Here is a 27,934-nt window from a genome sequence, read left to right on the forward strand (position 1 = left end):
CTGTAAAATGGGTATTAAGACTCTGGGCTCTTTGTGGGACAGGGATTGTGTCCAACCCTATTATCTTGTATGTACTCCAGCACTTAGAACAGTGCCTGGCATATAATAATAATAACAATAATAATAATAATAATAATAATAATAATAGCATTTATTAAGCACTCACTATGTGCAAAGCCCTGTTCTAAGTGCTGGGGAGGCTACAAGGTGATCAGGTTGTCTCACGGAGGGCTCACGGTCTTAATCCCCATTTTACAGATGAGGTAACTGAGGTGCAGAGAAGTTAAGTGAGTTGCCCAAAGTCACAACTGACAAGTCGGGGAGCAGGGATTTGAACTCATGACCTCTGACTCCAAAGCCCGGACTCTTTCCACTGAGCCACGCTGCTTCTCCATTATTAAGCATATAATAAGTGCTTAACAAATACCATTATTATAATTATTAAAACAGTTCAAAAATACCAACAATGCAAACACAGAATGAGGCTCAGTGAGCAGGTCATTAACTGGAGTGGAATAAAGGGTTCAAGTTGTGGTGTAGTGGGAGAAGAGAGTGGATAAGTAGGAAGAATGCTGATTGAGTGCTTGGTTTCTAAGTATTTCATCTAGTATTTCCACTCGTCTTCAGGTTATTTTAACTCTTAGTTCTCCATACATCACCAGTCATACTGAATATTTGTCTCTTTTCAGATTGAATTCAGGAGAGAAAGTGGTCCTGACCACTGACCAGCAGGAAGTACAAGGCAGCAGCATATAGAGACGGTCCCTACCCAACAACGGGCTGCAAATCAGTAAATACGATGGAATGAATGAACGAATGAGAATGCTAAACAGTTGTTCTCCATGTTTACTGAGGATCAAGCAAGAGAAAACAGGCTTAATATTAAAGTAGTCAAAATTATTGAGCTCTTACTGTGTGCGGAGCACCGAACTAAGCGCTTGGGGGAGTACAATATAACAATAAACGGACACAGGGGTGATTTTGATTGGATAGAAGAAAGAGCTTCTTGATATAGTGAAAAAAAACATAAGAATGAGCTCCCAAGAAGGCCTCCCCACTGAAAAGCTTTAAGGTAAGGGCAGACAACCACTTGCTTTAGGTTGGCTCTTCGCTTGCATGGAGGTAGGGGGTTAGATTAGACCAGATGACCTGTCTACGTCCATTTCCCTCCCTGTGATTATTTTCTAGCAACCTGATTTCTGATTGCTGTCCAAACTGGCTTCAAAAAGAGGACACCGGCCTCCTGCAGCAATGAGAACAACAATTCTTCACGTTTCTGTAATACTGAGATGTCTATAAATCAGTAAGAACAACATGCATAGTTTTTCTATGTGTTTTTCTCACTGCCCAAGTGGATGAATAAACATTAATCAGCCCCATGTTTCATCTTCAAGGACACAATCTCGCTATCTGCCTCACATGGCTTAAGGGACAGAAATCTTGTGACTCGTATCCATCCTGCGTTAAGGCTAGCAGCCAGGCAGAAATCAGTGTGGAAAGAATTACTGAGCCTAAGGTAAGTGTTCAGGAATGTGCGGAAGACAGGAAGAGGCAGAGAATTTTGATGTTAGGTTTAATATTAATTAAATATATAAAAATATTCATATTAATTGTTTTACTATTAGTAGCATTAACTTTCCTATAGATTACATCAATTCAGTTACGTGTTCAGGAATGTACGGAAGACAGGAAGAGGCAGAGAATTTTGAGGTTAGGTTTAATATTAATTAAATAGACAAAAATATTAATATTAATTGTTTTACTATTAGTAGCACTAACTTTCCTATAGATTACATCAATTCAGTTACTAAGTTTTTATTAAGCTTATTTTGAGACCATTTACTTTCCAGTTAGTAATTGCATTACCGTTCCAATTTATGAGTAAGATATGCATCCTAAGGGATGATGATCTCAATTAAAATTAATAATTACTTGTTTCTGTTTCGGTATGAAAGTATGATAATTGACTAAATTGTTTTTTATCTTTTTGTGGAATTAACATACGTGAAAATCAAATATGACTGCAATCTGATATAGACCTGTGGAGTGAAAAGAATGGAAAAACAAATTCCTAGTGTCGAGAAGAAATCAAGCACTGGTAAGATAAATCATTTCCTGAGCCCTGATAGTTTTAGTTGTTTTTAATACAATCACTGTTCTATGAGGCTTTCCTGATCATTGTAGAAGAGAGTAGAACCTTACCTTTGTTTTTTTAAAATATTAATCTACTTTTTACCTACTGTGTAAGCTCGTTGTGGGCAAGGGATGTGTCTAACTCTGTTGAGTTGTAATCTCCCAAGTGCTTAGTTCAGTGCTCTGCACATAGTAAGCACTCATTAAGTACCATTGATTGATTGATTTGTGTGATCTTGGGCCATTATCCCAGAACATTGTCCTTATCTATTGTTGAGCTCTAAATCTTCTGTTTATGTAGCAGGTATGCAGAAAAATTGTCTTTTTAACTCAGGTCAGTAAATGATGAATCTGCAGTTCTTTAAGATGCTGAAAGAGGTTATTTGGCATGATCATAGTTGCCGATAGACAAAAAAATTTATTTTGCCACTTTTCAATCTCCATGTTTGTTTCAGCTCCTATACGGACCCCCAAATCTACTAATCTTTTCTATGTTTGCTATTTCATGGAGAATTTCCATTTTGGGAAACAACAGTATCCATAAATTCTACAGTTTTTTCCTGGTTAACAAGCCACAGACTATTTGGTCCCACTTATATTTACAATAGTTGTTTTTAGAATCAGTCAAACAATGGTTCTTATTGAGCACTTACTATGTGCAGAGCATTGTACTAAGCACTTGGGAGAATACAATTTAACAGAGTTAGCATACATGCTCCCTGCCCACAATGAACTCATATTTTGGGATTCCTATTTCTAAATTGCGGTTAACCATCCACTAACTTGCAATTGAAGGTTATCTGTTAATAAGTGAATTCAACAGAATTATTGTGCTAATCAATGTAATCCTCTGTAGCCAATCCACCACTTCCTCTAATTACGAGTCTAGCTGTCTCAGCTTTCACACATCCTCTGCATTTATATTGGAATAAATTTTCTTTCAAATGTCGTTTTTAAACAATTTTTTCAGCCTAATGAGATGAGCCCAAAATGAAAACAGTGCTAGACTCTCCAAACTCCAAACCACAAAAAGAACACAATAAGGGTCAATATTTGTGTGTACCTGGTGGGTTGAGATTGTCCATCCCCTTCTGAGCGTTATATATCCTTAAGAAAGACTGACCATTAACAATGGCTTCTTAGATCTCTAGGGACCCACACCTGTAAATAAGCTTCACCATGATGTCTCCTTCAATTTCCATAACTGTGCAATATATATTTTCCCCCTGCAATAATAATTAATACCTGTGGTATTTGTTAAGTGTTTATTATGTGCCTACTAATGTTCTAAGCTCTAGAGTAGATATAGTACAATTCCTGTCCCACACATAGTTCACAGTCTAAGAAGGAAGGAGAACAGGTAAAGAATCCCCCTTTTGCAGATGAGAAAACTAAGGCCCCACAACTAACATTAAATGACTTATCCAAGGCCACTTAGCAGGCAAGCGTGAGCTTGCTGTGGACAGGGAATGTATCCGTTGTTGTAGTATACTCTCCCAAGCGCTTAGTACAGTGTTTTGTACACAGTAAGCACTCAATAAATATGATTGAATAAATGAATAGTAGAACCAGAATTAGAACCCCGGTCCTCTGACTCTCAGAACCATATTCTTTCCATTAAGCCACACTGCCTAATTGAATACTGGGTAGCCACAGCAAATCCTTCAGTCAGCAAACATAGTCAAACCTCAGACATAAGTAAATGAAGTTCTGTTTATATAATTTTGGTTAAATGTATGTGTTTACAAATTATGCACCTTTTTTTTCTGAGTCTAAATTTGTTTATTTGCAGCTGAACGCTATATTCCCTAAATTCAGAGGTATAAAACTCAGGCTGAAACCCGTATGAATTAATAAGAAAATAAATTTATTTTTTCCAGTATTTTGTTTTATAGTTTGGGAGGAACATTCATTCATTCATTCAATCGTATTTATTGAGCGCTTACTGCGTGCAGAGCACTGTACTAAGCGCTTGGGAAGTACAAGTTGGCAACATATAGAGACGGTTGCTACCCAACAACGGGCTCACAGTCTAGAAGGGGGAGACAGACAACAAAACAGAACATGTGGACAGGTATCAAGTCATGAGAATAAATAAAAATAAAGCTAGATGCACATTATTCACAAAATAAATAGGATAGTAAGTATGTACAAGTAAATAAAATAGAGTAATAAATCTGTACAAACATATATACAGGTGCTGTGGGGAGGGGAAGGAGGTAGGAGGGGAGGAGGAGAGGAAAAAGGGGGCTCAGTCTGGGAAGGCCTCCTGGAGGAGGAACAGGAACTGTAAATGCAGATTATCTTTACGCCATGCGGCCGAGTGATTCTTTTAGTTGCTTCTGATCACGCTTTGTTATTAACACTCTGGTGTTACAAAATACGAGGGTCTCTGTAGCAGGACCATTTTAGGTGACCAAATGAATACGGGAATATGTTTGAAACGGAACTTCAAGTGGATGTGTTGCCTTGGTTTCATTGCCTTTCTAAAGGTAAGTTTTTCACACAAACTGAATGCATGTCTTATCTTTTCAGCAGCTCATCTTTCTTCTAAGAAACTTAAGTATATATCAGGGCTTATTTTCTGCTTAGGAGCTGGAAGGCTGAATACCAGCTCTTTCCCCCATCTCCACCCATCCCTTCTCCTTCCTCCACCTCCAATGAGCTGTCTTCCAACTGTGGGGCTAGAAAAGAGGAAAGGAGTAGAAACACCTTTTTTTCTAGACTGGAAGCCCAGTGTAGGCAGGGATTGTCTCTCTATTGCTGGGCAGAGAACGTGTCTTATGCTTCTGTGGTACTTCCCCAAGTGCTTAATACAGTCCATGGTACCCAATGGACACAATAAATACTATTGCTTACGACTGCCAATGAGTCCAAGGGCCTAGCAGATAACTTAAAGGCTGTTATAATGGCGCAGGGAGTCACAGCTTGGGGTGAAGGCAGAGGGAACTAACGTGGCCAGATGTCCACTTTTCTGTTCCGTCCCCCAGCAATTCAGCTTTGAGAGATTTCTGCAGGCTTATATGTCTGTTTTTAAATTTTCAGCATAGAGTCTCCCTCTATCACAGCTTTTGCTACCTAATTCCAAGGCTCAGATTTTGCACCAGACATCATACTGAACTGGGACAACATGAAGGCGCTGGAACAAGTTGGAATTCAAGGCCCCCCCGGGGGAAACACTTTAGGGTCACATGAATCCACGTTCTTCCGGAAAATGGGAGCTAATACGAGCCATGGTGGTGGGGAGAGGGAGAAGTTGTAGAAACAAAGGAGGAAAAGGGGAATAGTGATGTTTGTGTCTATAGTAGAGAGGAAGAAGCAAATTTTAGTGATGTTTTGAAGAGAATAAGAGGAGCTATATAGTTGGAAGTTGCCTATAGTTGGAAGTAAAAAAGGCCTTTAAAGGTAATTATAGGAGCCAGTCTATCATAAGCAACCGAGGCAGTTCTGAAGATAAATTAGTATTTTATCCTCCTGCCAATCCACATAGCACAAAGGGGTTGCAATTCCACCATCAACATTATTATTGTTCCTTAAGGACCGAATTTCCCAGTACTAAGTCTATGGTAGAAATGAATTTTCTCAATGAAGTACAACTGATTACTGTTTTTCTAAATCAATAGCTGTCCTTCCATGTTCTGCATGTTGCACAGCAACCAGGGAACTTTGGTTGATCAATAAATATTAATCAACGTGACGATGTTGAAAATATTTTTGGTGTTTTATTTTAAAGCTTCACCTGCTAGGTTGGGGTTACTAGGATGTAGTGAGTTTATCGATGAAATTCAGGTAAACCTTGTTTTTAGCTTTGAATTCACAGCTGAATGGCCTGAGATTGAGTCTGTGGGTATGTGAGGTGGATGATGATTGGGGTTTAAAAAGAGCTTAAAGCCACAGGGGGAACATCTTAAATGTTCTGGGGAGCCCAAGTCCTATTACTGATGGTTTTTGTGCTTGTGTTGTGCCTGAGACCTCATGGAGCTGTTGATGACTTCATTGCAGTCTAAGTGGCTTTCAGTAACTACAATGTCAAAAATGAGAATGTTCACAGCAGAGGTCAGCCATGGTAATAGTTTCAATATATTTTCAACTCTAAATCCCTGACCACTGGCACTAAAGCGCGCACTCACACTTAGACTGTGAGCCCCATGTGGGACAGAGACTGTGTCTGATTGAGTCATCTTGTATCGACTTCAAATGCCTAACAATTACCCTATTAATACATTTGCACTTCTCCCCCTACAACCTAGCCTGCACATTTTGTTACGCTAATTCTCTCATCTCTCTTAAGATTGACCTCTTTCTCATGTCCTCCCATCTGTCTGGATTCCCTCCCTCTTCACATCTGACAGACTACCACTGACCCCATTTTCAAAACACTACTAAAATCACATCTCTTCCAGGAAGTTTTACTTGACTATTCTCTCATCTTTCCAGTCTATTCCATACCTACTGCATTAACTATTCAGTATTTATTGAGCACTTACTCTGTGCAGAGCACCATACTTAGTGCTCAGGAGAGTCCACCCAGTATGACAAAGTTCTGACCCCTAAGCACAGGTACTCAGCCAGCCCTTCTCCCCACAGTACTTCATACATACCTTTATATTCAGTTGCTTCCCCTGCCTGTAATTTATTTTAGGATCTGTCTCTGACACTAAATTGTAGGATTCTTAAGTTCAAGGATCACGTCTGTTAAGTCTAGGATTCTTAAGTTCAGGGATCATGTCTATTAAATCTATTGTATTCACTCAGTTTCTTAGTACATGTTCTGCACAGAATAAGTGCTCAGTAAATACTATTATTGCCAGATATTGAAAGTCCACTGTCTCTGGAATGTTGTTCTAGGATACTCAGAAGTAATTCTGGGTGCTGATCTTAACTTTACCTCAGACTTTCAGTGCAACATCAAAACAAATTCTGAAATAGTAATAGTAACATTAATTGTGGTATTTGTTAAGTACTTAATATGTGCCAGGCACTGTACTTAGAGTTGGGGTAGATACAAGTTTGTCAGGTTGGACACTGTCCCCGTCACACATGGGGCTCATAGTCTTAATCCCCATTTGACAGATGAGGTAACTGATGCACAGAGAAGTTAAGTGACATACCCAAGGTCACACAGCAGATAAGTGGCTGAGCCGGGATTGGTCCTTCTGACTCCCAAGCCCATTCTGTGTCCACTATGTCACGCTGCTTCTTATTAGACCACACTGAAACTTCTCTGAACCTCAAGTTTCTCAACCATTAAATGAGAACCAAATAATGATTCTTATTTCTAGATGAAGTTCTGACTTTCAGACAAAGGGCATTTTCTATATACTACTACTAATAATTGTTGCATTTGTCAAGTGCCTATTTTATGCTAGGCACTGGACTAAGCACTGGGGTGAATACTAGCTAAGTGGATTGGACCCAGTCCCCATCCCACATGGGGCTCACAGTCTTAATCCCCACTTTACAGCTGAGGTAACAGAGGCACAGAGAAGTGATGTGACTTTCCCAAGGTTACACAGCAAACAAGTGATAGAACTGGGAATTTGAACCCAGGTCCTTCTGACTTCCAGGACCGGACTCTAGTCGCTAGTCCATGCTGCCTCTCAAATTATTTGCATTGCCTGATTTTAAATTCTACAGAATCTTAGGGCAGTAAGGTCTGATATCTTTCGGGGTGGATACAGGGGAAATAGAAAGCAAGGGAAGAGGAAAATCAAGTTTGAGGGGGGGTTTGGTTGTGTTTTGTAATTAAAGTTTAATTTGTAGTACTCCCAATCACCAACAATTCTTTCTTTATTCACCAGCAAATAGTCTGCTCTCCCTGAGAAAAATGCACCTCCAATAAGGATATGAAAAGGAAATTCACATTTGGGGGACCACTGATTTTCCAAGTCCTCAGAACAACAGAGTGGCTGCCCTGCCATCTTGTGGGTTCAGCTTGAATTTCAGAGTCATCCTTTGGAAGACAGTTTCAGTAATTTGGAACACGGTTCCTTCAAAAGAGTTAAAAAATCAGCTATAGAAATGAGAATCACAGTAAAAGGGATGAAGAGAAGCATCTTCACTATACCAGATTTCAAGGTTAAGCCTGCTTCCTGTGCCCATTCGACACAATACTTGAAGCAAATGGTCATCCTGTACAGCTGTTTATCTAGAAGCCTTTGAGCCATGCCTTATCAGTGGTGTCTTTCCTAATGATTCTTCTTTTTGTGTCTGAAATGAAGGACTGGCGAAATTCAGTAGAGTCATTTCATTTGACCGTCAAAATTGGGAGCTGTGGTATTTCCCCAGAGGCACACTGAACCAGTTCTCCAGCAGAATCACCACCGCAATTTACAAGGAAGCAAGTTCAGAGATGGAGGTAGAGTGTGCTGCTGGCTGTTTAATACCAGACCCTATAGGAGTTAGAAATTTGTCTAATGGGGAACACAAGATATTGACATAAAACTGCTCTAGAAACCCCCAGATAAATTACCGAGGCTCTAGAAAAGAGCTCTTTTCAGACTTCTATTATGAACTGTGCTTATTGTGGAGTGATTCAGGGCTTTTTTAACTGCTCATGTTCTCCCTTATGAACAAGAGGTCATCTGTGAAAACCTCTCAGAGGCTTTTTGTCAGATGAAGTCAAGTCGATTCTATAGCGCAATTGCAATTCTGCTCTCCTTCCCACTTCCCCTGTCCTGGTGCTTCAGTACCTGCCAAAGCCACCCCCATCTCTCCTAGCCAAGGAGGAGCTTTTCCACGAGACTGCAAATTTGTGAATTTGAGGACAGAGATTGAATCTTTTATCTCTAATCTCTGAAGTACTTAGTAGAGGAAATCCACCTTGAGCTATTTTGAGCTAAGGTAAATAGCACTTTCAACGTTTCTGAATTTGCTCCCTATTTCAGTTTTATAATACATTGGTTTCAATTCTTTACAATACTAGCCTCCACTATGGCACTAGTTTTAGGGGTCCAAGTGGTGGGAGGGACTCATGGAATTTGAGGGGGAATAATTTTAAAAGTCACAGAGGGGTAAGGAATGAGAAAGAAAAGTTACGGTGAAGAGAGTGAGGCTGGAAAATGGGGCTAGAGCAACCAGGTCTGATGAAGTAAAAATCAGCTGCCCTACCACGCAATCTCTCTGATTTAATTTAAATACTTTAATGTAGCCAGACTAATTATCCACAAGTGACTGAAGACACAATTTTTATGGTTATTTTTTAAGTGCTTACTATGTGCATACCGTAGTAGAAACAACCTAATCAGGTTGGACACAGTCTGTGTCTAAGATGGAGCTCATGGCCTTAAACCCCATTTTACATATAAAGTAACTGAAGCACAGAGAAGTTTGGTGACATGCCCAAGGTCACATAGCTGACAACTGGAGGAGCCGGGATTAGAACCCATTTCCTTCTGGCACCCAGGCCCATGCTCTATCAGTCAGTTAATCAATCAGTGGTATTTATTGAGCACTTAATGTGTGTAGAGTACTATAGTAAGCGCTTGGGAAAGTACATTTCAATGACACATTCCCTGCCCACAGAGAGCTTACAGTCTAGAGGTGGAGACAGACTTTAAAATAAGTAAATAAATTACAGATATGTACATACATGCTAAGGGGCGGGGATGAATAAAGGGATCAAGTCAGGACAATGCAGAATGGAGTGGAAGAAAAGGAAAAGAGGGCTTAGTCAGGGAAGCTGTGTCCTCAATAAATCTTCGTAGGTGGGGAGAGTAACTATCTTTTGGATATGAAGAGGGAGTGCATTCCAGGCTAGAGGCACGGTGGTAAGATAGATGACACTGAGGCACAATGCCAGTGCTATCAACTAGGCCATGCTGCCTCTTATGATCATTTCTGATCATTTTGGAAAAATTAGGGAACATATTTCCAAGTCGGGAACCAGTCCCCAGCTATAAGATTGAGCCTAGGAGATAAACAACATTTTGACTTAAAAGAGTTTTCAGGAACCAATTATTTCATAAGTCTGTGGACTTCCTTTAGAGTGCTGTACACACAACAGGTGTGCAGAACTAACCACTTAAGAAGCAGAAGGTTCTTGGGTTGGCGTACGAAGTAGTGTGGTATAGTTGCTAATCTGGTGTTGGATTTGGGTTTTTTCTCCCAGAGATTCCTGTTCAGAAAGTGGCAGTTCATGCTGGGGATCTGCCATGATTTAGTTTTCGTGATAGCTTAGGTTATATATGGTCTGAAAGCACCTGTGTTTAGAGATAAGACAGAGGCCTTGTGTCTTGTCTTCCTCACCTGTCTACATGCTTTGTCACCTGTCTACATGTTTTGTCACCTGTATAAACGTTTTGTTTTGTTGTCTGTCTCCCCCTTCTAGACTGTGAGCCCGTTGTTGGGTAGGGACCGACTTGTACTTCCCAAGCGCTTAGTACAGTGCTTTGCACACAGTAAGCGCTCAATAAATACGATTGAATGAATGAATTAATGAACAACAATTGTCCCTGAATTAATAATAATAACGATGATGGCATTTGTTAAGCATTTACTACGTGCAAAGCACTGTTCTAAGCGCTGGGGAGGATACAAGGTCATTAGATTGTCCCACGTGGGGCTCAGAGTCTCATTTTACCTCATTTTACAGATGAGTTAACTGAGGCACAGAGAAGTTAAGTGACTTGCCCAAAGTCACACAGCTGACAAGCAGTGGAGCTGGGATTAGGACCCATGACCTCAGACTCCCAACCCCGGGCTCTTTCCACTGAGCCACGCTGCTTCCCCTAATTCCCATAGAAGTACAGCTCAAGCCATTTTAATCAGCATTTTGCTTTAGCTTCCGCTGCTGCCACTTAGAAGCATCAGTTTGAAAACTTGACCTGGATATCAGAGAAAGCTGAAGCTGTACTGGTTTACAAGACATGAGTTATATTGGCTTACATCTTTGCCGTGAAAGGAGATGAAGGATGTAAAAATGGTAACGTGTTTATTTCTCTTTCCAGCTCAGAGGCGCTTATGGCAGAATTGACCTTTTCCTCCTGGTCAGTGAACAAAGGCAACTCAGCTCTGTTATAATGAAGCATGCTGCCCTTCTCTTGGAAGACCACTCCTTTGAGAAAATCATTGTTTTCTTCTTAAACAAGCCTTTTGGCAGGTATGTGACAGCTCTGAATTTACATTTTCCTCCCCAAAGAAAGATTCTACAGGGAAAGGTTATGTTTTTAGGGGACTCAAACAAAGGCAAGTTTCTTCTCAGGAAGCCCTTTTGATGGGTAGCTATCATGAAGGAAATTGTCATTTACTTCCAACTGTTGATGCTCTTAAGAGGAGATTCTGGTTGAATAGGTAAGGTTCTTTGTTTCCCAAGAGATTATTTGTTGGTTCTGAAAAGTCTGCACCAACCCACTAAAGGGGTGTAACCTCATGTGTTTTACTTTAGCTTTCCTGTGGAAGGGCTGAGGTGCTTTCCTGCCCATGCCGTGATGGATGGTGAAGCTGGGCAGCTTCCTGAGGAGGAAAACAAGTGGAATCTCTCAGGATCTCCCCAGATGCACTCTAATGGAACAGACCTGTTGACCAAGTATGGAGGGTTTGAATTATCTGGTGTCCATGAGAGAGGGAGAGAAGACCTAATCACTCCTAGTAACCTAAAAGGCAATTCAATTTTAAAGGCAAACTGATTTGGATGCTCTATAAGTTCAAACATTTTGGGGGCTAAAGTAGGGGAAGTAATAGTCACTAATAGGCGCTCGTAATGTGCGAAGCACTTTACTAAACACCGGAATAAAGAAATTCAAGGACCCCGATTCAGTTACAAGGGGCTCCCAAATCTCCACTACCCAATCCATACTACACTCTGCTAGACAATCAATTTTCGAGAATGCTATTCAGTACTTCTCTCCACTCCTTTAAAACCTCCGACGGTCACCCATTTCTTTCTGCACTTTGCAGAAAGTCCTGGCCATTGCTTTAAGGCTCTTGATCAACTCTCTCTCTCTTTAACATATCCAGTGTCTTCTTCCACTACCCCGCAGCTTGCACTCTTGGGTCCTTCCAAGCTAACCAACTTGGAGTGCCTTGACTCATCTCTCCCACGCACAAAGTCTTGCTCACATCCTTCCTTCTACCTGGAATACCAGCCCCTTTAAGTCTGCCATACCACAGTCACTCAGTCATATTTATTGAGCTCCTACTGCGCGCAGAGCCACGCACTAAGTACTTGGGAGTACCATATAACAATTTAACAGTCACATTCCTTGCCATAGCTTTTCCCAACTTCAAAAATCTCCTGAAAACCCACCTCCTACAAGTGGCATTTCCTGATTAAGCTCCATCTTCCCACATCCATCACATTCACCCAACAGATGCCCTTAGCATCTGTTCATTCTAAGCAGTATGGCATAATTCATTCATTCATTCACTCCTATTTATTGGGTACTTACTGTGTGCAGAGCACTGTACTAAGTGCTTGGAAAGTACAATTCAGCAATAAAGAGAGACAATCCCTGCCCACATTGGGCTTACAGTTTAGAAGGGGGAGACAGACATCAAAACAAGCAAACAGGCATCAATATAAATAAATAGAATTAAAGGTATGTACACATCAAAATGGGCCTGGGAATCAGAATAATAATAATAATGATAGCATTTCTTTAAGTGCTTACTATGTGTGAAGCACTGTTCTAAGCGCTGGGGGGGATACAAGGTGATGAGGTTGTCTCACGTGGGGCTCACAGTCTTCATCCCCATTTTAGAGATGAGGGAACTGAGGCTCAGAGAAGTGAAGTGACTTGCCCAAAGTCACACAGCCGACAAGTGGCAGAGCCGGTCATGAGTTCGAATTCCAGCTCTGCTATTTGTCTGCTGTGCAATTTGCTTACATCCACCCCAGCGGTTGGTACATTGCCTGCGACATAGTAAGCACTTAACAAATGCCATAATTATTACCTACCAGTAGCACTCGTTGCAGGAAGGGCACGTCTTCTAACTTTTGTACTCTTCCAAGCACTTAGTACACTGCTCTACCTGCAGTAAGTGCTCAAAAAATACATTGATGATGATAATGCATAGTCTCAGCTTACATGAATTTACTTCATTTATGTATCTTTTTACCTTTCCATGCAGCATGGCTCAGTGGAAAGAGCCCGGGCTTTGAAGCCAGAGGTCATGGGTTCAAATCCCGGCTCCACCACTTATCAGCTGTGTGACTTTGGACAAGTCACTTAACTTCTCTTGGCCTCAGTTACCTCATCTGTAAAATGGGGGTGAAGACTGTGAGCTCCCCCTTGGGACAACCTGATCACCTTAACCTCCCCAGCGCTTAGAACAGTGCTTTGCACATAGTAAGCGCTTAATAAATGCTATCATCATTATTATTATTATTTCCATATTTCTGCTATCAGAATCTGTAATGCTGTTTCTTTTTTCTCTAATTACTTGTGAATGACTTGTGTCTTCCCTCTTCGGCCATAAGTTCCTTGAAGAAAGGAACCATGTTTCTGACAACTGTTTGTACCAAGTTTTTAATTCAGCACTGTGAACACACGGGGTTCTCAGTAATAATAATAATGATGACATTTTTCTTAATGGCATTTATTAAGCGCTTACTATGTGCAAAGCACTGTTCTAAGCGCTGATTGTTAAGCGCTTACTATGTGTGAAGCATTGTTCTGAGTGCTGGAGTGGTTAAAAGGTGATCAGGTTGTCCCACGTGGGGATCACAGTCCTAATCCCCATTTTACAGATGAGGTCACTGAGGCACAGAGAAGTGAAATGACCTGTCCAAAGTCACACAGCTGACAAGCGGCAGAGCCGGGATTAGAACCCTTGACCTCTGACTCCCAAGCTCTTGCTCTTTCCACTGTGCCAGGAAATACTGTAGATTGAAGAGGTGGTGGAAAGAACAGACACACAGGGAAAGAATGACAGGGTAAATTCAGAAAAACCAACAATATATTAATAGTACTTTACTGTTGGAGATGAATAATTCCGCTCTTGACTGTAAACTCCTTGTTGGCAGGGAATGTGTCTACAAGCCCTATTGTATTGTCTCTTCTAAGCACTTAGTACAGTGCTCTGTACACGGTAGGTGCTCAAAACATGTCATTGATTAATAATCTTCCTGTTTCTCACTACTCTCAACAAGGAGCTCCTTTTTCCAAATCGTCACAACCTCCCAATGTTTTTAAATGTTGGGCAACAGTTTTAGAGCCATGCTGGTATTTTGGGGAAAAACTGAAGCCATGATCCTTTTAAAGCAAACTGGTTCTGGTGACAGGGGATTTAGATAATTCTCAGCCTTCACCTGGCTTTCAACACCTTCAGGGGAACAGGGTTTGGAGCCATGCTGGTAGTTTGTGAATAGTCCCAGGAGCACTACACCTGAACTCCAAAGCTCCCAGGTGTGTTTACATATCCCCACTGCTTCCCCCTTCTCATTATTTCTAAAACACATATCCCACGTTTCATGTGGAGATTTTTCTTTTCTAGTAAAGAAGAGCAATCACGAAGCAAAATCCCAGACAGCCCCATTCCCAGTTGCCAGGTGGAGAAGCCGAAGAAAACTGGGATAGCATTCTTTTCCAAGGTTAGATTCTCCGGGAATCTAAAGAGGTGTTCATCCATTCATTCTTTCCCTTGCCATTGTTTCATGCTCCTTCTTGCTCATAATGTCGTTTTCCAGCCTTGAAGCACAGCTTTTGGGAATGTGGGCAAGAGGAAGAGCCCTCCCCATTCACCTATCTTGCCCACCATTTTGTTGAGCTCAGCAATTCGTATCCATAGTATGGAACCTCATTCATTCCATTGTATTTATTGAGCGCTTACTGTGTGCAGAGCACTGTACTAAGCGCTTGGGAGAGTACACTATAACAATAAACACATTCCTTGCCTGCAGTGAGCTTTACAACCTCATGTCTTCCTGAGTCTGTCAAGCTCTGCCCCAGTCTATTGGAATTTCCAGGTCTGGCCATGTTACCAAATCACTTTAGCACACTCTGTTCACTGTGAGGAACAGAGAAGCAGCGTGGCTCAGGGGAAAGAGCCCGGGCTTTGGAGTCAGAGGTCATGGGTTCAAATCCCGGCTCCGCTACTTGTCAGCTGTGTGACTTTGGGCAAGTCACCTCACTTCTCTGTGCCTCAGTTACCTCATCTGTAAAATGGGGATTAAGACGGTGAGCCCCCCACCGTGGGACAACCTGATCGCCTTGTAACCTCCCCCGTGCTTCGAACAGTGCTTTGCACATAGTAAGCGCTTAATAAATGCCATTAAAAAAAAAAACTGTAAAAGCATCTCAAGGAAGCTCTGCGTGTCTGGTGAATTTCATTCCATCAAAGGGAACATCAGTCAATCAATCGTATTTATTGAGTGCTTACTGTGTGCAGAGCACTGTACTAAGTGCTTGGGGGAGTCCAGTAGAACAGAGCTGATAGACACGTTCCCTGCCCACAGCGAGCTTAAAGTCTAGCACATCATCACCTAGCTTGAAGTCTAGCACACATCATCTTCCTTATGAAATATTCTACGCTTTAACTGCAACATAGTAACTACTGAGGGATGCATTCTCACTAAGAGCTAACAGGTATGTCAGTTGCAGGTGACGTGGAACCTGATGTTCAAAGACCAGGAGCCTCTGAAGAACGCGTTTTTCCTTTTGGCGGAAAAGGCCCGAGACAGCAACATTACAAAGCGTCACATGGCTATTCGAGGCTTAGGGAATATGGCCCGCGAAGCCCCAGACAAGGTAAAATAAGGACCTCGAAGTCCAGTAAGGTAGTTGGCAAACCCAACAGACAAACAATAGGTAATATGATAGATAGATAAGCACTTAGTACAGTGAGCTACACACAGTAAGCACCCAATAAATACGATTGAATGAATAAGCCAGGTAAATATATGCAAGGCGATTGGGGTTGGGAGGTGGGGGGCTAAACACAGTCTATCTGGAAGCCAGTACTGAAACTGAAAAGCAGCACGGACTAACGGATAAAGCAGGTGCCCGGGAGCCAGAGGGCCTGGTTTCTAATCCCTGCTCTGCCACTTGCCTACTACTGTGTGACCTTGGGCCAGTCACTTCACGTCTCTGTCCCTCAGTTTCCTCAACTGCAAAATGGGGATTCATTACCTGCGTTCCCTCCTGCTTAAACTGCGAGCCCCGTGTGGGACAGGGACTGTATCCAGGCTAATTAGCTTGCATTGACCCCAGCACTTAGAACAGTGCTGGGCATATACTAAGTGCTTAACAAATACCATTAAAAAAATTGAATGGGGGATTAGGGTGAAGGCACCCTCTGCCTGCTTGAGTATTGGTTTACTCCCAGGTAAATCCAGGGGTTTAGCTCAAAGCCCAGAAGAAAGATGAGAAGGAGATCTGGACTTCTAGAGAGCCCCAGAACAGGCTTTGCATCTTCAAGCTCAATCAAATCAATCAGTGGTATTTATTGAGTACTTTAATAATGATAATAATAATAATGGCATTTATTAAGTGCTTACCATGTGCAAAGCACTGTTCTAAGCGCTGGGGAGGTTACAAGGTGATTAGGTTGTCCCACGGGGGGCTCACAGTCTTCATCCCCATTTTACAGATGAGGGAACTGAGGCACAGAGAAGTTAAGTGACTTGCCCAAAGTCACACAGCTGACAAGTGGTGGAGTCAGGATTTGAACCCATGACCTCTGACTCTTTCCACTGAGCCATGCTGCTTCTCTGTACTATGTACGCCATTGTCAAGAGCTGTGGATGTAACTCAGTGGTAGAGCACCTGCTTCTCATGTATGAGGCCCCGGGTTCAATCCCTGACATCTCCATCTATGATTTTTGAGAAGTGGCATAGCCTAGTGGATGGAGCATAAGCTTGGGAGTCAGAAGGACCTGGGTTCTAATCCTGGCTCCTCCGCTTGTCTTCTGTATGACCTTGGGCAAGTCTGTAATTTACTTATTTATGTTGATGTCTGTCTCCCCTTCTCTAGACTATAAGCCTTCTGTGGGAGCTGTTTATTGTTTTATTGCACTCTCCCAAGTGCTTAGTACAGTGCTCGGCACACAGGGAATGCTTAATAAATACAACTGAATGATTGAATACCTCAACTGTAAAATGGGGATAAAGACTGTGAGCCCCATGTGGGACAGGGACTGTCTCTAACCTGATTAGCTTGTATCTACCCCAGTGCTTAGAACAGTGCTTGACACATTAAAAGTGCCATGCTATGCTATGTTATTATCATTATTGCAGAGCACTGGGAGAGTACTCAATAACAGAGATGGTAGACACGGTCCCTGTCCACAATGAGCTTACAATCTAGAGGGAAAATTATGGATCCAAGTCTGATAGGGTGGGGTCATCGTAGACTAAACAAACTCCCAGGACAACCTCACTCAGGAACACCCCTGAACACCCCCTCCGGACATGGCTCAGATCCAAACTACTCTCTGAGAAAGTGACTCTGAGCTTGTTGTGGGTGGGGAATGTATCTCTTTATTGTAGTATTATATTCTCCCAAGCACTTAATTCAGCGCTTGGCACACAGTAAGTTCTCAGTAAATACTATTGAATGAATAGTCTCCACCACTACAGTACAGTCCCATCATATTGCACCCTCCCAGACGCTTGGCACAGTGCTCTGCACAAGTAAGCACTCGGTAAATCATCATCATCATCATCATCAATCATAGTTATTGAGCGCTTACTGTGTGCAGAGCACTGTACTAAGCGCTTGGGAACTACAAATTGGCAACATATAGAGACAGTCCCTACCCAACAGTGGGCTCACAGTCTAAAAGGGGGAGATAGAGAACAAAACCAAACATACTAACAAAATAAAATAAATAGAATAGATATGTACAAGTAAAATAAATAAATAAATAGAGTAATAAATAGGTACAAACATATATACATATATACAGGTGCTGTGGGGAAGGGAAGGAGGTAAGATGGGGGGGATGGAGAGGGGGACGAGGGGGAGAGGAACCTCCCTGCTTCTTGCCTGGCTAATTTATCTCAGTGTGGGGCTACTCTAGATGACAAATAGGAGGAAGAAATGCCCAAATAATAGAGTCTCTGATTAAATATGTACAGAAGTGAAATACGTGGGGCAAAATGGGGAACCGTGGTAGAAGAGAAACAAATCAGAGAAGAGTTCCTGGAGGAGGTAGGGTTTCAGAAGGGCTTTGAAGATGGGGAGATTTGCGATCTGGCAGATTTGAAGCTGGAAGGAATTCCAGGTAGGCAAGGATGTGAACCAGGTGGGAGACAGAGGTAAAAGGTTTTTTTTTTTTTTTCCCCTTCTGGTATTTGTTAAGCGCTTACTATGTGCCAAGTACTGCACAAAAAGCTGGAGTAGATACAAAGAAATCAAGTTGGACACAATGCCTGTCTCAAATGGGGATATGTTTATTTATTACTCTATTTATTTATTTTACTTGTACATATTTATTCTATTTATTTTATTTTGTTAATATGTTTTGTTTTGTTGTCTGTCTCCCCCTTCTAGACTGTGAGCCCGCTGTTGGGTAGGGACCGTCTCTATATGTTGCCAACTTGTACTTCCCAAGCAGTTAGTACAGTGCTCTGCACACAGTAAGCGCTCAATAAATACGATGGAATGAATTGAATGAGACTAGGAGGGAATTCTTGTATGAGTCCAAGACTTCCTTTAACCCAGTCTAGACTATACTTTAGACCCCCCTTCTAGGCTGTGAGCTCATTATGGGCAGGGAACGTGTCTGCTAATTCTGTTGTATTCTCCCAAGTACTTAGTATAGTGCTCTGCCAAGAGTAAGCACTCAATAAATACAATTGATTGATTGATTGATTGATAGTCAGATAGAGCTTCCTGGAGGGCTTGGGTTCAAAGATTCATTCAATCGTATTTATTGAGCACTTACTGTGTGCAGAGCGCTGTACTAAGTGCTTGGGAAGTACAATTTGGCAACGTATAGAGATGGTCCCTACCCAACAGCGGGCTCACTGTCTAGAAGGGGGAGACAGACAACAAAACAAAACATATTAACAAAATAAAATAAATAGAATAAATATGTACAAGTAAAATAGAGGATGCAAGTCATATAGTGTGAAAGACTGGCAGAGTGTGGAGCAAACGTGGCATGCACTTCACTCAAACAGAAAGTCTTCAGGGTGGGCCTTCATATTTCCTTTACAACTACATGCCCAATAGACATGTCAGATGACTCTGAACAGTTTCATTAGTACCACCTATGGCCATGTGCTATAGCAGTGCTAAAGTGAAGTCTTTTTTTCTAAAATGGAGTTTATTTAAACGCTTACTTTGTGGTAGGCTCTGTACTGTGCGCCGGGGTACACGCAAGCTAATCAAACTGCACACCGTCCATGTCCCATATGGACTCTCAGTCTTAACCCTCATTCTGTAGATGAGGTGACTGAGGAGCAGAGAAGTTAAGTGACTTGCCCACGGTCACGTGGCAGCCAAGCGGTGGAGCTGGGATTAGAAGACAGGTCTTTCTGACTCCCAAGCCTGTGCTCTGTCAATTAGGGAGGCTGTTCAATCCACCAGCATTGAAATGTTGCTTGATGCAACACAACATCTGTGGACAGGGTGTTGTCAGAAGAGTTGTGGCTAAGTGTGTGGAACACAGGCCTGGAAATCAGAAGGACCTGGGGTCTAATCCCAGCTCTGCGACCTTGGGCTATTCACTGAACTTCTTTGTGCCTCATTTCCCTCATCTGCAAAATGCGGATTAAAACTGTGAGCCCCATGTGGGACAGGAACTGTGCCCAACCAGATTAACTTGTATCTACCCTTGCACTTAGAACACTGCCTGGCACTTAGTAATAATAATAATAATAATAATTTTGGTATTTGTTAAGCGCTTACTATGTGCAAAGCACTGTTCTAAGCGCTGGGGAGGATACAAGGTGATCAGGTTGTCCCCCATGGGGCTCACAGTCTTCATCCCCATTTTACAGATGAGGTAACTGAGGCCCAGAGAAGTGAAGTGACTTGCCCAAAGTCACACAGCTGACAATGGGCGGAGCTGGGATTTGAACCCTCTATATGTTGCCATCTTGTATGCCATCTTGCCTTCTATTTAATTTTGTTAATATGTTTTGTTTTGTTGTCTGTCTCCCCCTTCTAGACTGTGAGCCCGCTGTTGGGTAGGGACTGTCTCTATATGTTGCCAACTTGTACTTCCCAATCAATCAATCAATCATATTTACTGAGTGCTTACTGTGTGCAGAGCACTGTACTAAGTGCTTGGGAAGTACAAGTTGGCAACATATAGAGACAGTCCCTACCCAACAGTGGGCTCACAGTCTAAAAGCGCTTACTACAGTGCTCTGCACACAGTAAGTGCTCAATAAATATGACTGATTGATTGATTGTACTTCCCAAGCTCTTAGTACAGTGCTCTGCACACAGTAAGTGCTCAATAAATACGATTGAATGAATGAATGAAAGTGCCTAACAGATACCATGAAAAGAAAGCGAATAATAACAAAGAGTAATAGTTTAGTTAGCTGAAGTGGGGCAACCATAAGCTAAGTAGCCAGTGTGAGAGATGGGAGACTACTGGCAACTACAATAGACAGTAGAGCCAGTCACTGGCTCATGTCTTCCTGAAGAAGCAGTATGGCCTAGTGGATAGATCACGGGCCTGGAAATCAGAAAACCTGAGTTCTAATCCCAGCTCTGCCACCTGTCTGCTGTGTGACCTTGGGCAAGTCACTTAACTTATCTGTGCCTCAGTTACCTCATCCGTAAAATGGAGATTAAGACTGTGACCCCTTTGTGGAACAGAGTCTTTGTCTAACCCGGTTACTTTGTATCTACTCCAGTGCTTAATACCGCACTTGGCACTTAGTGAGGGATTAACAAATACCGCAGTTATTATTACTATTAGCATCCGGAACCCTCAAGGCAGGGGCTGTTGGTACAAAAGTGAATCTCAGTGTGATGCCTCTGGCCTCTGTTTCAGGCAGGTGACTGTCGTGGGGCTGAATTAGAAATATTTGGCATTAAATTAGAGCAGCCAACAACTCGCTTCTGGCTGGATGGGCAGGTTTCTGCTCCTCTTGTTTCAGTACTATTGTGCTACAGTGATTACAGGCGGCGTCCAGCAAGCCCTGGCAGGAGCCTAGTTGGAAATAATTCAGGTGGATGGAATCCAGCCAGGATTTAGATTGCTAGCCCATGCTAAGCTCTAGTGGACAGCCCAGCCCGGCATATCGGCCTCCCCCTCTGGACTATAAGCTCATAGTAGACATGGAATGTATCTGTTTATTGTTATATTGTCCCCAAGCACTTAGTACAGTGCTCTGCACACAGTAAGCACTCAATAAATACAATTGACTGACCGAAAAGCGGTGTGGCCTAGTGGATAGAGGAGTCAGAGGATCTGGGCTCTATTCCTGGCTTTGCTCCTTGTCTGCTGTGTGACCTTGAACAAGTCACTTTCATTCGTTCATTTATTCAGTCGTATTTATTGAGCGCTTATTGTGTGCAGAGTACTGAACTAAGTGCTTGGGAAGTACAAGTTGGCAACATATAGAGACGGTCCCTACCCAACAACGGGCTCACAGTCTAGAATGGGGAGACAGACAACGAAACAAAACATGTGGACAGGTGTCAAGTCATCAGAATAAATAGAAGTAAAGCTAGATGCACATCATTAACAAAATAAATACAATAGTAAATATGTACAAGTAAAATGAACAGAGTAATAAATCTGTACAAACATATATACAGGTGCTGTGGGGAGGGGAAGGAGGTAGGGTGGGGGGGATGAGGAGGGGGAGAGGAAAAAGGGGGCTCAATCTGGGTCAGTCACTTAACTTATCTGTGACTCAGTTACCTCATCTGGGAATTCAATACCCATTCTTCCTCTCACTTTTGAGCCCCATGTGGGACCTGATTATTTTGTATCTACTGCAGTGCTTGGCACATAACAAACACTCAACAAATACCACAGTTACAAAGCTAGGGCTTTGGACACCTCAAGAGGCAAAATGGCAGAACTGAAAACGGTGTCAGACACTTTTCCAATAGCAAGCCAAAGGACAGGATTTATATGAGGAAACTGAATCGTTCTGTTCAACCACACTTGAGAACAGAAAGAGTGCATTCCTGCCAGAGGTTTCATGTTCAAATGAAGAAAACAGGAATATATGGCTATTTTATTCACTGAGAATAATTAAAGGGCTAAACCAGGACTTAGTGTGAATAGGAATCTGAATTACATTATTTTTCGTTGTTGTTAAATTGGTTCTTTGGGCAGACATGAAACATTTTCAAAGAGATCAGATTCTGAAAATTCACACTGATTAGGAGACAAAAGTGGGGTAGGTATTTGGAAGGTGGGACAATTCATCTTTGTAGTCTCCCAGCAGTGTGGCCTAGTGGTTGGAGCACGGGCCTGAGAGTCAGAGGGACCCGTCTCCACCATGTGCTTGCTGTGTGACTTTGGGCAAATCACTTCACTTCTATGGGCCTCAGTTCCCTCATCTGTAAAATGGGGATTAAGACCGTGAGCCCCATGTGGGACAGGGACTGTGTCCAACTCGATTAGCTTGTATCTACCCCAGTGCTTAGAACAATACTTGACACATAGTAGATGCTTAACAGTTACCATCATCATTATTGCTATTATTGATTGGCCCCTAATGCCTTAAATGCCTTTGTTTTTGAACAGGTCAAGAAGTATAAGAAGGTATTACTGGATCCCCTGGTTCATGGGCTCTATGATCCTGTGAGTCCTGAAGTCATATATGAAAGCGTAAAGGCTCTTAGTGTTCTCCTGGGCAAGATCAAGGGGACAGGTTTGGGCTCCTTCTTCATAGACATCACCCTCCAAACCAGGACGTTGCTCGATGATGTAAGTGAGATCACGTAAACCAACCGAGAAAATTCTGCTCTTCAGCTAAGGTGGCTCTAGTCAAAGGTCAGGTCAATGAAAAGGACGTAGGCCCTGTCTGCTGTGCTGCTTTGAGTGCATTTGCGATTGGAAAATAAGATTTTTATCTCCTTGCCCTGGAATTCATTCTGTCTAATCTTTTTTTTTTTGTCTTCTCCGGAAAATTTTAAGCTATATCAGCTGGCAAAGATTCTTTCTATTAGAACACCACTAACTTGTCACCATAACATCTTAATATTCATCACTGTCCCTCAAGGTTGCAAACCTTGTTCGAAAACTCAGGCACAAAAGAACAAGCAATACCCTCAATATTCTGTAATTTCACTACTGACGGTACAAACCTCCTCTTCTGTTCAGTAATAATAATAATAATGACAATAATAATAATATTTATTAGGCACTGTGCTAAAATAATCAGATCAAAGTCCCTTCTCCCACTTGGGGCTCAGTGTCTAAGAGGTAGAGAGAGTTCTTATTTTTTCTCCATTTTACAGATGAATAAACTGAAGCCCAGGGAGGTTAAGTGACTTATCCAAGGTCACAGATAAGGCAAGTGGAGGATATGGGACTAGAATCATGGTGTTCTTACTCCTTGTTCTGTGCTCTTCCCATTTTGCCACTTTTTATGGTATTTGTTAAATGCTTACTTTGTGCCAGGCTTACTTTGTGCCAGGCATTACACTAAGCACTGGGGTATATACAGTGTGTCAGTTTGGACAGAGTCCCTGTCCCTCACGGGGCTCGCAGCCTTAATCCCCATTTTACAGTTGAGGAAAATGAGGCACAGAGAAGTGAAGTGAGTTGTTCAAGCTCACATAGCAGACAAGTGGTGGAAACAGGATTAGAACCCCGATCCTTCCGATTCCCAGGCCTACGGCCTATCCATTAGGCCACGCTGCTTCTTGCTCTGCCATCTTTTCAGAACCTCCCTGAGGATTCAGCACCTGCTCAGTGAGTTTGTCAGGAAGAGTTGACGGCCTGTAATGTTGCTCAGTATAGGGGATGGTTTTTAGGTAGCTCACTGTAGAACTCCTCACCATTGGCTTTAAAGCACTTAATCAACTTGCCTGCTCCTACCCACCTCGCTACTGTCCTACTACAATCTAGCCCGTACAGTTGGTTCCACTATCACTAATTTTCTCACTGTATCTTGATCTCATCTACTTCACCACTGACCTCTTGACTTCCTACCTCTGGCCTGGACATCCTCCCTCCTCATATCAGATGGATAATTGTTCTTCCCCACTTCAAAGCCTAATTGAAGGCTCATCTCCTCCAAGAAGCCTTCCCTCCTCTCCTCTTCTCCTACTCCCTTTTGAGTCACTCTGGTTTTCTCCCTTCATTCATCCTCTCTCTCATCCCCACAGCATATGTACATATCTGTCATTTATTTATTTAATGTATGTATAATAATAATGAATGTCTCTCCTTCTGGACTGTGAGCTCGTTGTGGGCAGGGAATGTGTCTGTTGATGTATGTACTCTCCCAAGCACTTAGTACAGTACTTTGCACACAGTAAGTGCTCAATAAGTATGATTGAATGGATGAATGAGTCAAAGGGCCATTTGCCTAATTAACTGTTTTGTGCTCCTTGGTTGCAGGAAAATGACAACCTGAGGTACTCGGCGTTTATCTTGTTCGGACAACTGGCTTCATTTGCTGGGTGGAAGTGGAAGAAATTTTTCACCACTCAAGTTAAACGAACTCAGGCCTCATTCCTGGTCCACTCCCGGGACATAAATTCCAATGTGGCCATGGTAAGACCACCTTGCGCACCCCATCAGAGAATTATAATCAGGCAATCTCCCCAGACCTCTTCTTGGGCTATGACCCTTGAGCTAATTTGATTTGATAACTCTTCCCCCATTGAAGCAGAATCTTTCAGAATAAATTCATGTAATTTTCCCATTTTCTCCATTCCCATGCCACTGAACAGCAGCTGGTAATGATGGTGAAGCAGACTTTGATGGGGTGTGTTAATTGGAAAGGGGCCTGTTCAGCCATTGACCTGCTAGCTGAATACTTGATATTTGTTACTCCTCTATCTAATCCTAGCTTTTGTGATCATCATTTCGTCACCCAACCGTGTTCCTCGGAAATAGAGGAATACTCATCTGCTCAAATCAACCCCTGAGCATGGATCCTTCATAAGGGTTTTGTCTAGAGACAGGAGACTGGATTGGTTATTATTATTATAATAATGGTATTTGTTAAGCACTTACGATGTGCCAGGCACTGCACTAAGTGCTGGGGTAGATACAAGGTAATCAGGTGGGATACAGTCCCTGTCCCACATTGGGCTCACAGTTTTAATCTCCATTATACAGATGAGGTAACTGAGGCCAAGAGAAGCAATGTAGCTTGCCCAAGGTCACACAGCAGACACGTGGGGGAGCAGGGATTAGAACCTAGGTCTTCCTAGCTCCCAGGCCCATGCTCCATCCACTAAGCCACACTGCTTCAAGACCATCAACTCTTAAAAGTTGACCTTGAGGGGCTCTCCCCCATCCCTTCCACCTCTAAGATTCAGAAAGCAGTGATAGTGTTCTTCTTCCCCAGGCATGCAGAGCTACTTTTCATGCCTGTTCCCCATTTCTGAGGCCAAGAAAGAGATCCCTCGAATACTCAATTCAGATCCAGGAAGAACAAAGGAACCCTAAACTCTACCGACAACTGGTGAGTGAGCCCTGACCTCAGTGATAAAAAATGTCTCTTTTTGGAAGGGGAAGGGTAGGCCTTCAAGACGAGCTATTCATAGGTGGATGGTTGGATGAAAAGCTTGTTCATAATTCAGGGTAAGTGTTTGACGCAAGGATTGGTAGAGGTCACACTTTGTTTCTGAGAGAAAGTGGACTAGATTGGCAGTGCTTTTCATTTCCAATTTCTTAAAATGCTGTCTAACTGATCTCATCAAATGAAGTTCAACAGAATCAGCTCATTTGAAAGAATGCCACAGAATCCTAATGTCATCTTATTTTTACTTCCTTACTGTCATTTTCTAAAGGGAATATGTAGCTCCTTCAATCATTTCTGCATCACAGATTTCATTTTTAACTCAAATGAGACAGTCTCCACCACCCAGGAGTTTTGAGAGTCTGTCCCTGGAGGTCTGCACTAGTGGATGCAAGTAGTTATGCTCAATATTTATCAAAATGCTCACTGGAGCTTTAGATAAAGTAAATCCAGAAGTCTCAAACGAAGAAAGCTACCGGTTTGGGGGAGATTATCTAGGTTCCACTGGAGAAGTTCAGCAGAATGATGTTTAGTATTAAAATGTGAAAAGAGCTTTTTATTGAATCTCTTGCTCATATCTGAATTTGTGTTTCCTCTCAGAGTCACTATCACCCAGAACTCTTGCAGTTCTTCTATGCAAATAAAATCCTCTGAAGCCTCTGCAGCATGGAAAGCATGAACTCACCCTGGAGAGCCCAGCTTGGATTCTCTTTATTGTATTCAGCTGATTTCCCGTTCTTTATGCCCACATCCCTCAGAGTGAGAAAAAATAGCTTTTAATAGCATTCTGTAGTAATCTATTTGCCTTTACTGAGTCCACTTTTCATTATCCATGTCAGATCTTTAAGATTGCTTTCACTTAGCCTTCATTGCCACTATTTTGAACTAGGGGTGTCGCAGTCTCCAGGCTCAATTACCTCTCCCCTATACAGCTGGGTCCCAATAGGACTTAGCTGGTCTTAACTCTGCCTCCCTTGGTTTATATCCATTGTTTCATTTTTCCCTCAGTAACCAGGAACTGACTAGCACTTCTATGTGGCTTATTTTATCCTCCAAAATATTTTAACAGTTTTCTGGGGTGGCATACAGCTTTGTAAAAACTCACCACTCACTAATTCCTTTCCCATCTTCTGGTACAACCAATATTAACACTTTGCCCTTTCAGCCAATTATCTAGTCTTTAATCATCAAATCTCAAAACTGTCCCATAAATGAATAATTTCCTAAATTTCCTCTCTTCTATTATTTGTCTAAATTCCATTTTCCCCTGCCCTAAAAAGAGGCTTGCTTCTCTTTCTGAGCTAAACAATACACCTTCATGATTTGTCCCAACACCTCTTTTTCACATTCAATCATATTTTAAAATGATTTGAAAGTATCTGCTCCCCACCTTTTCCCAGGTGGCATAAATGACATCTTTGAAACATTGCTACATAAAAGGACTTGCCTACATTTCGCTTTCATAGTTCCATAACTTTCACAAGTATCATCAATCTGTGTTCCTATGCATTTTGTGAATTTAGATTTCAAATAAATTTTGTTCTGATTAAAGACCTTTCTTATTTGTTTTTAATTCTTTTTTAATGGTATTCGTGAACAGTTTACTATCAATCAATCAATCCATCAGTGGCATTTATTGAGCACGTACTATGAGCAGAACACTGTACTAAATGCTTGGGAGATTACAATACAAGAGAGTTAGCAGACATGTTCCCTGCCCATAACAAGTTTACTGACTAGGTAAACAGATTGAAACAGGTAAACAGAAAGAAAGGAAGGAAAGGAAGGAAGGAAAGGAAGGAAGGAAGGAAAAGAAGGAAAGAAAGGAAGGAAAGAAAGGAAGGAATGAATAATTTATGATACATAATGTAAAGATATGTACTTAAGGACTATGGGGTTGAGGTACTGTAGTATGTATTGGGGTAGATACAAGCTATTTAGATTAGACACAATCTGTGTACCAAATGGGGCTCACAGTCTTGAGAAGCAGAGTAGGTCAGTGGAAAGAACCCAGGCTTTGGAGTCAGAGGTCATGGGTTCTAATCCCAGCTCCACCACTTGTCATCTGTGCGACCTTGGGCAAGTCACTTAACTTCTCTGGGCCTCACTTACCTCATCCGTAAAATGGGGATTAAAACTGTGAGCCCCATGGGGGGGACAACCTAATTATTTTGTATCACCCCCAGCGCTTAGAACAGTGCTTGGCACATAGTAAGCGCTTAACAAATATCATC

General features: G+C 42.1%; 1 protein-coding gene across 3 annotated transcripts; it reads left to right on the plus strand.

Moving 5' to 3' along the window:
- The first annotated feature begins 1,433 nt into the window (after positions 1 to 1,433).
- MRO (maestro) lies at positions 1,434 to 27,253 on the plus strand. 3 transcript variants are annotated; one of them, XM_038744089.1, is made up of 11 exons: positions 1,434 to 1,516; positions 2,038 to 2,098; positions 8,355 to 8,491; positions 11,082 to 11,233; positions 11,519 to 11,659; positions 14,554 to 14,665; positions 15,675 to 15,821; positions 22,745 to 22,927; positions 24,569 to 24,724; positions 25,527 to 25,643; positions 26,301 to 27,253. In XM_038744089.1, the coding sequence occupies exons 2-11, from the start codon at positions 2,056 to 2,058 to the stop codon at positions 26,352 to 26,354; spliced, it is 1,242 nt and encodes a 413-aa protein (XP_038600017.1). In that variant the 5' UTR covers positions 1,434 to 1,516; positions 2,038 to 2,055; the 3' UTR covers positions 26,355 to 27,253. The 3 variants fall into 3 exon arrangements, with proteins under 3 accessions (XP_038600017.1, XP_038600018.1, XP_038600019.1); XM_038744090.1 differs by lacking the exon at positions 11,519 to 11,659 and having other exon boundaries at positions 14,569 to 14,665; XM_038744091.1 differs by lacking the exon at positions 8,355 to 8,491 and having other exon boundaries at positions 1,499 to 1,516.
- Positions 27,254 to 27,934: the final 681 nt, after the last annotated feature.

This window comes from Tachyglossus aculeatus, chromosome 3 (genome assembly GCF_015852505.1).
Source record: "Tachyglossus aculeatus isolate mTacAcu1 chromosome 3, mTacAcu1.pri, whole genome shotgun sequence".
NCBI classification, from domain to species: domain Eukaryota; kingdom Metazoa; phylum Chordata; class Mammalia; order Monotremata; family Tachyglossidae; genus Tachyglossus; species Tachyglossus aculeatus.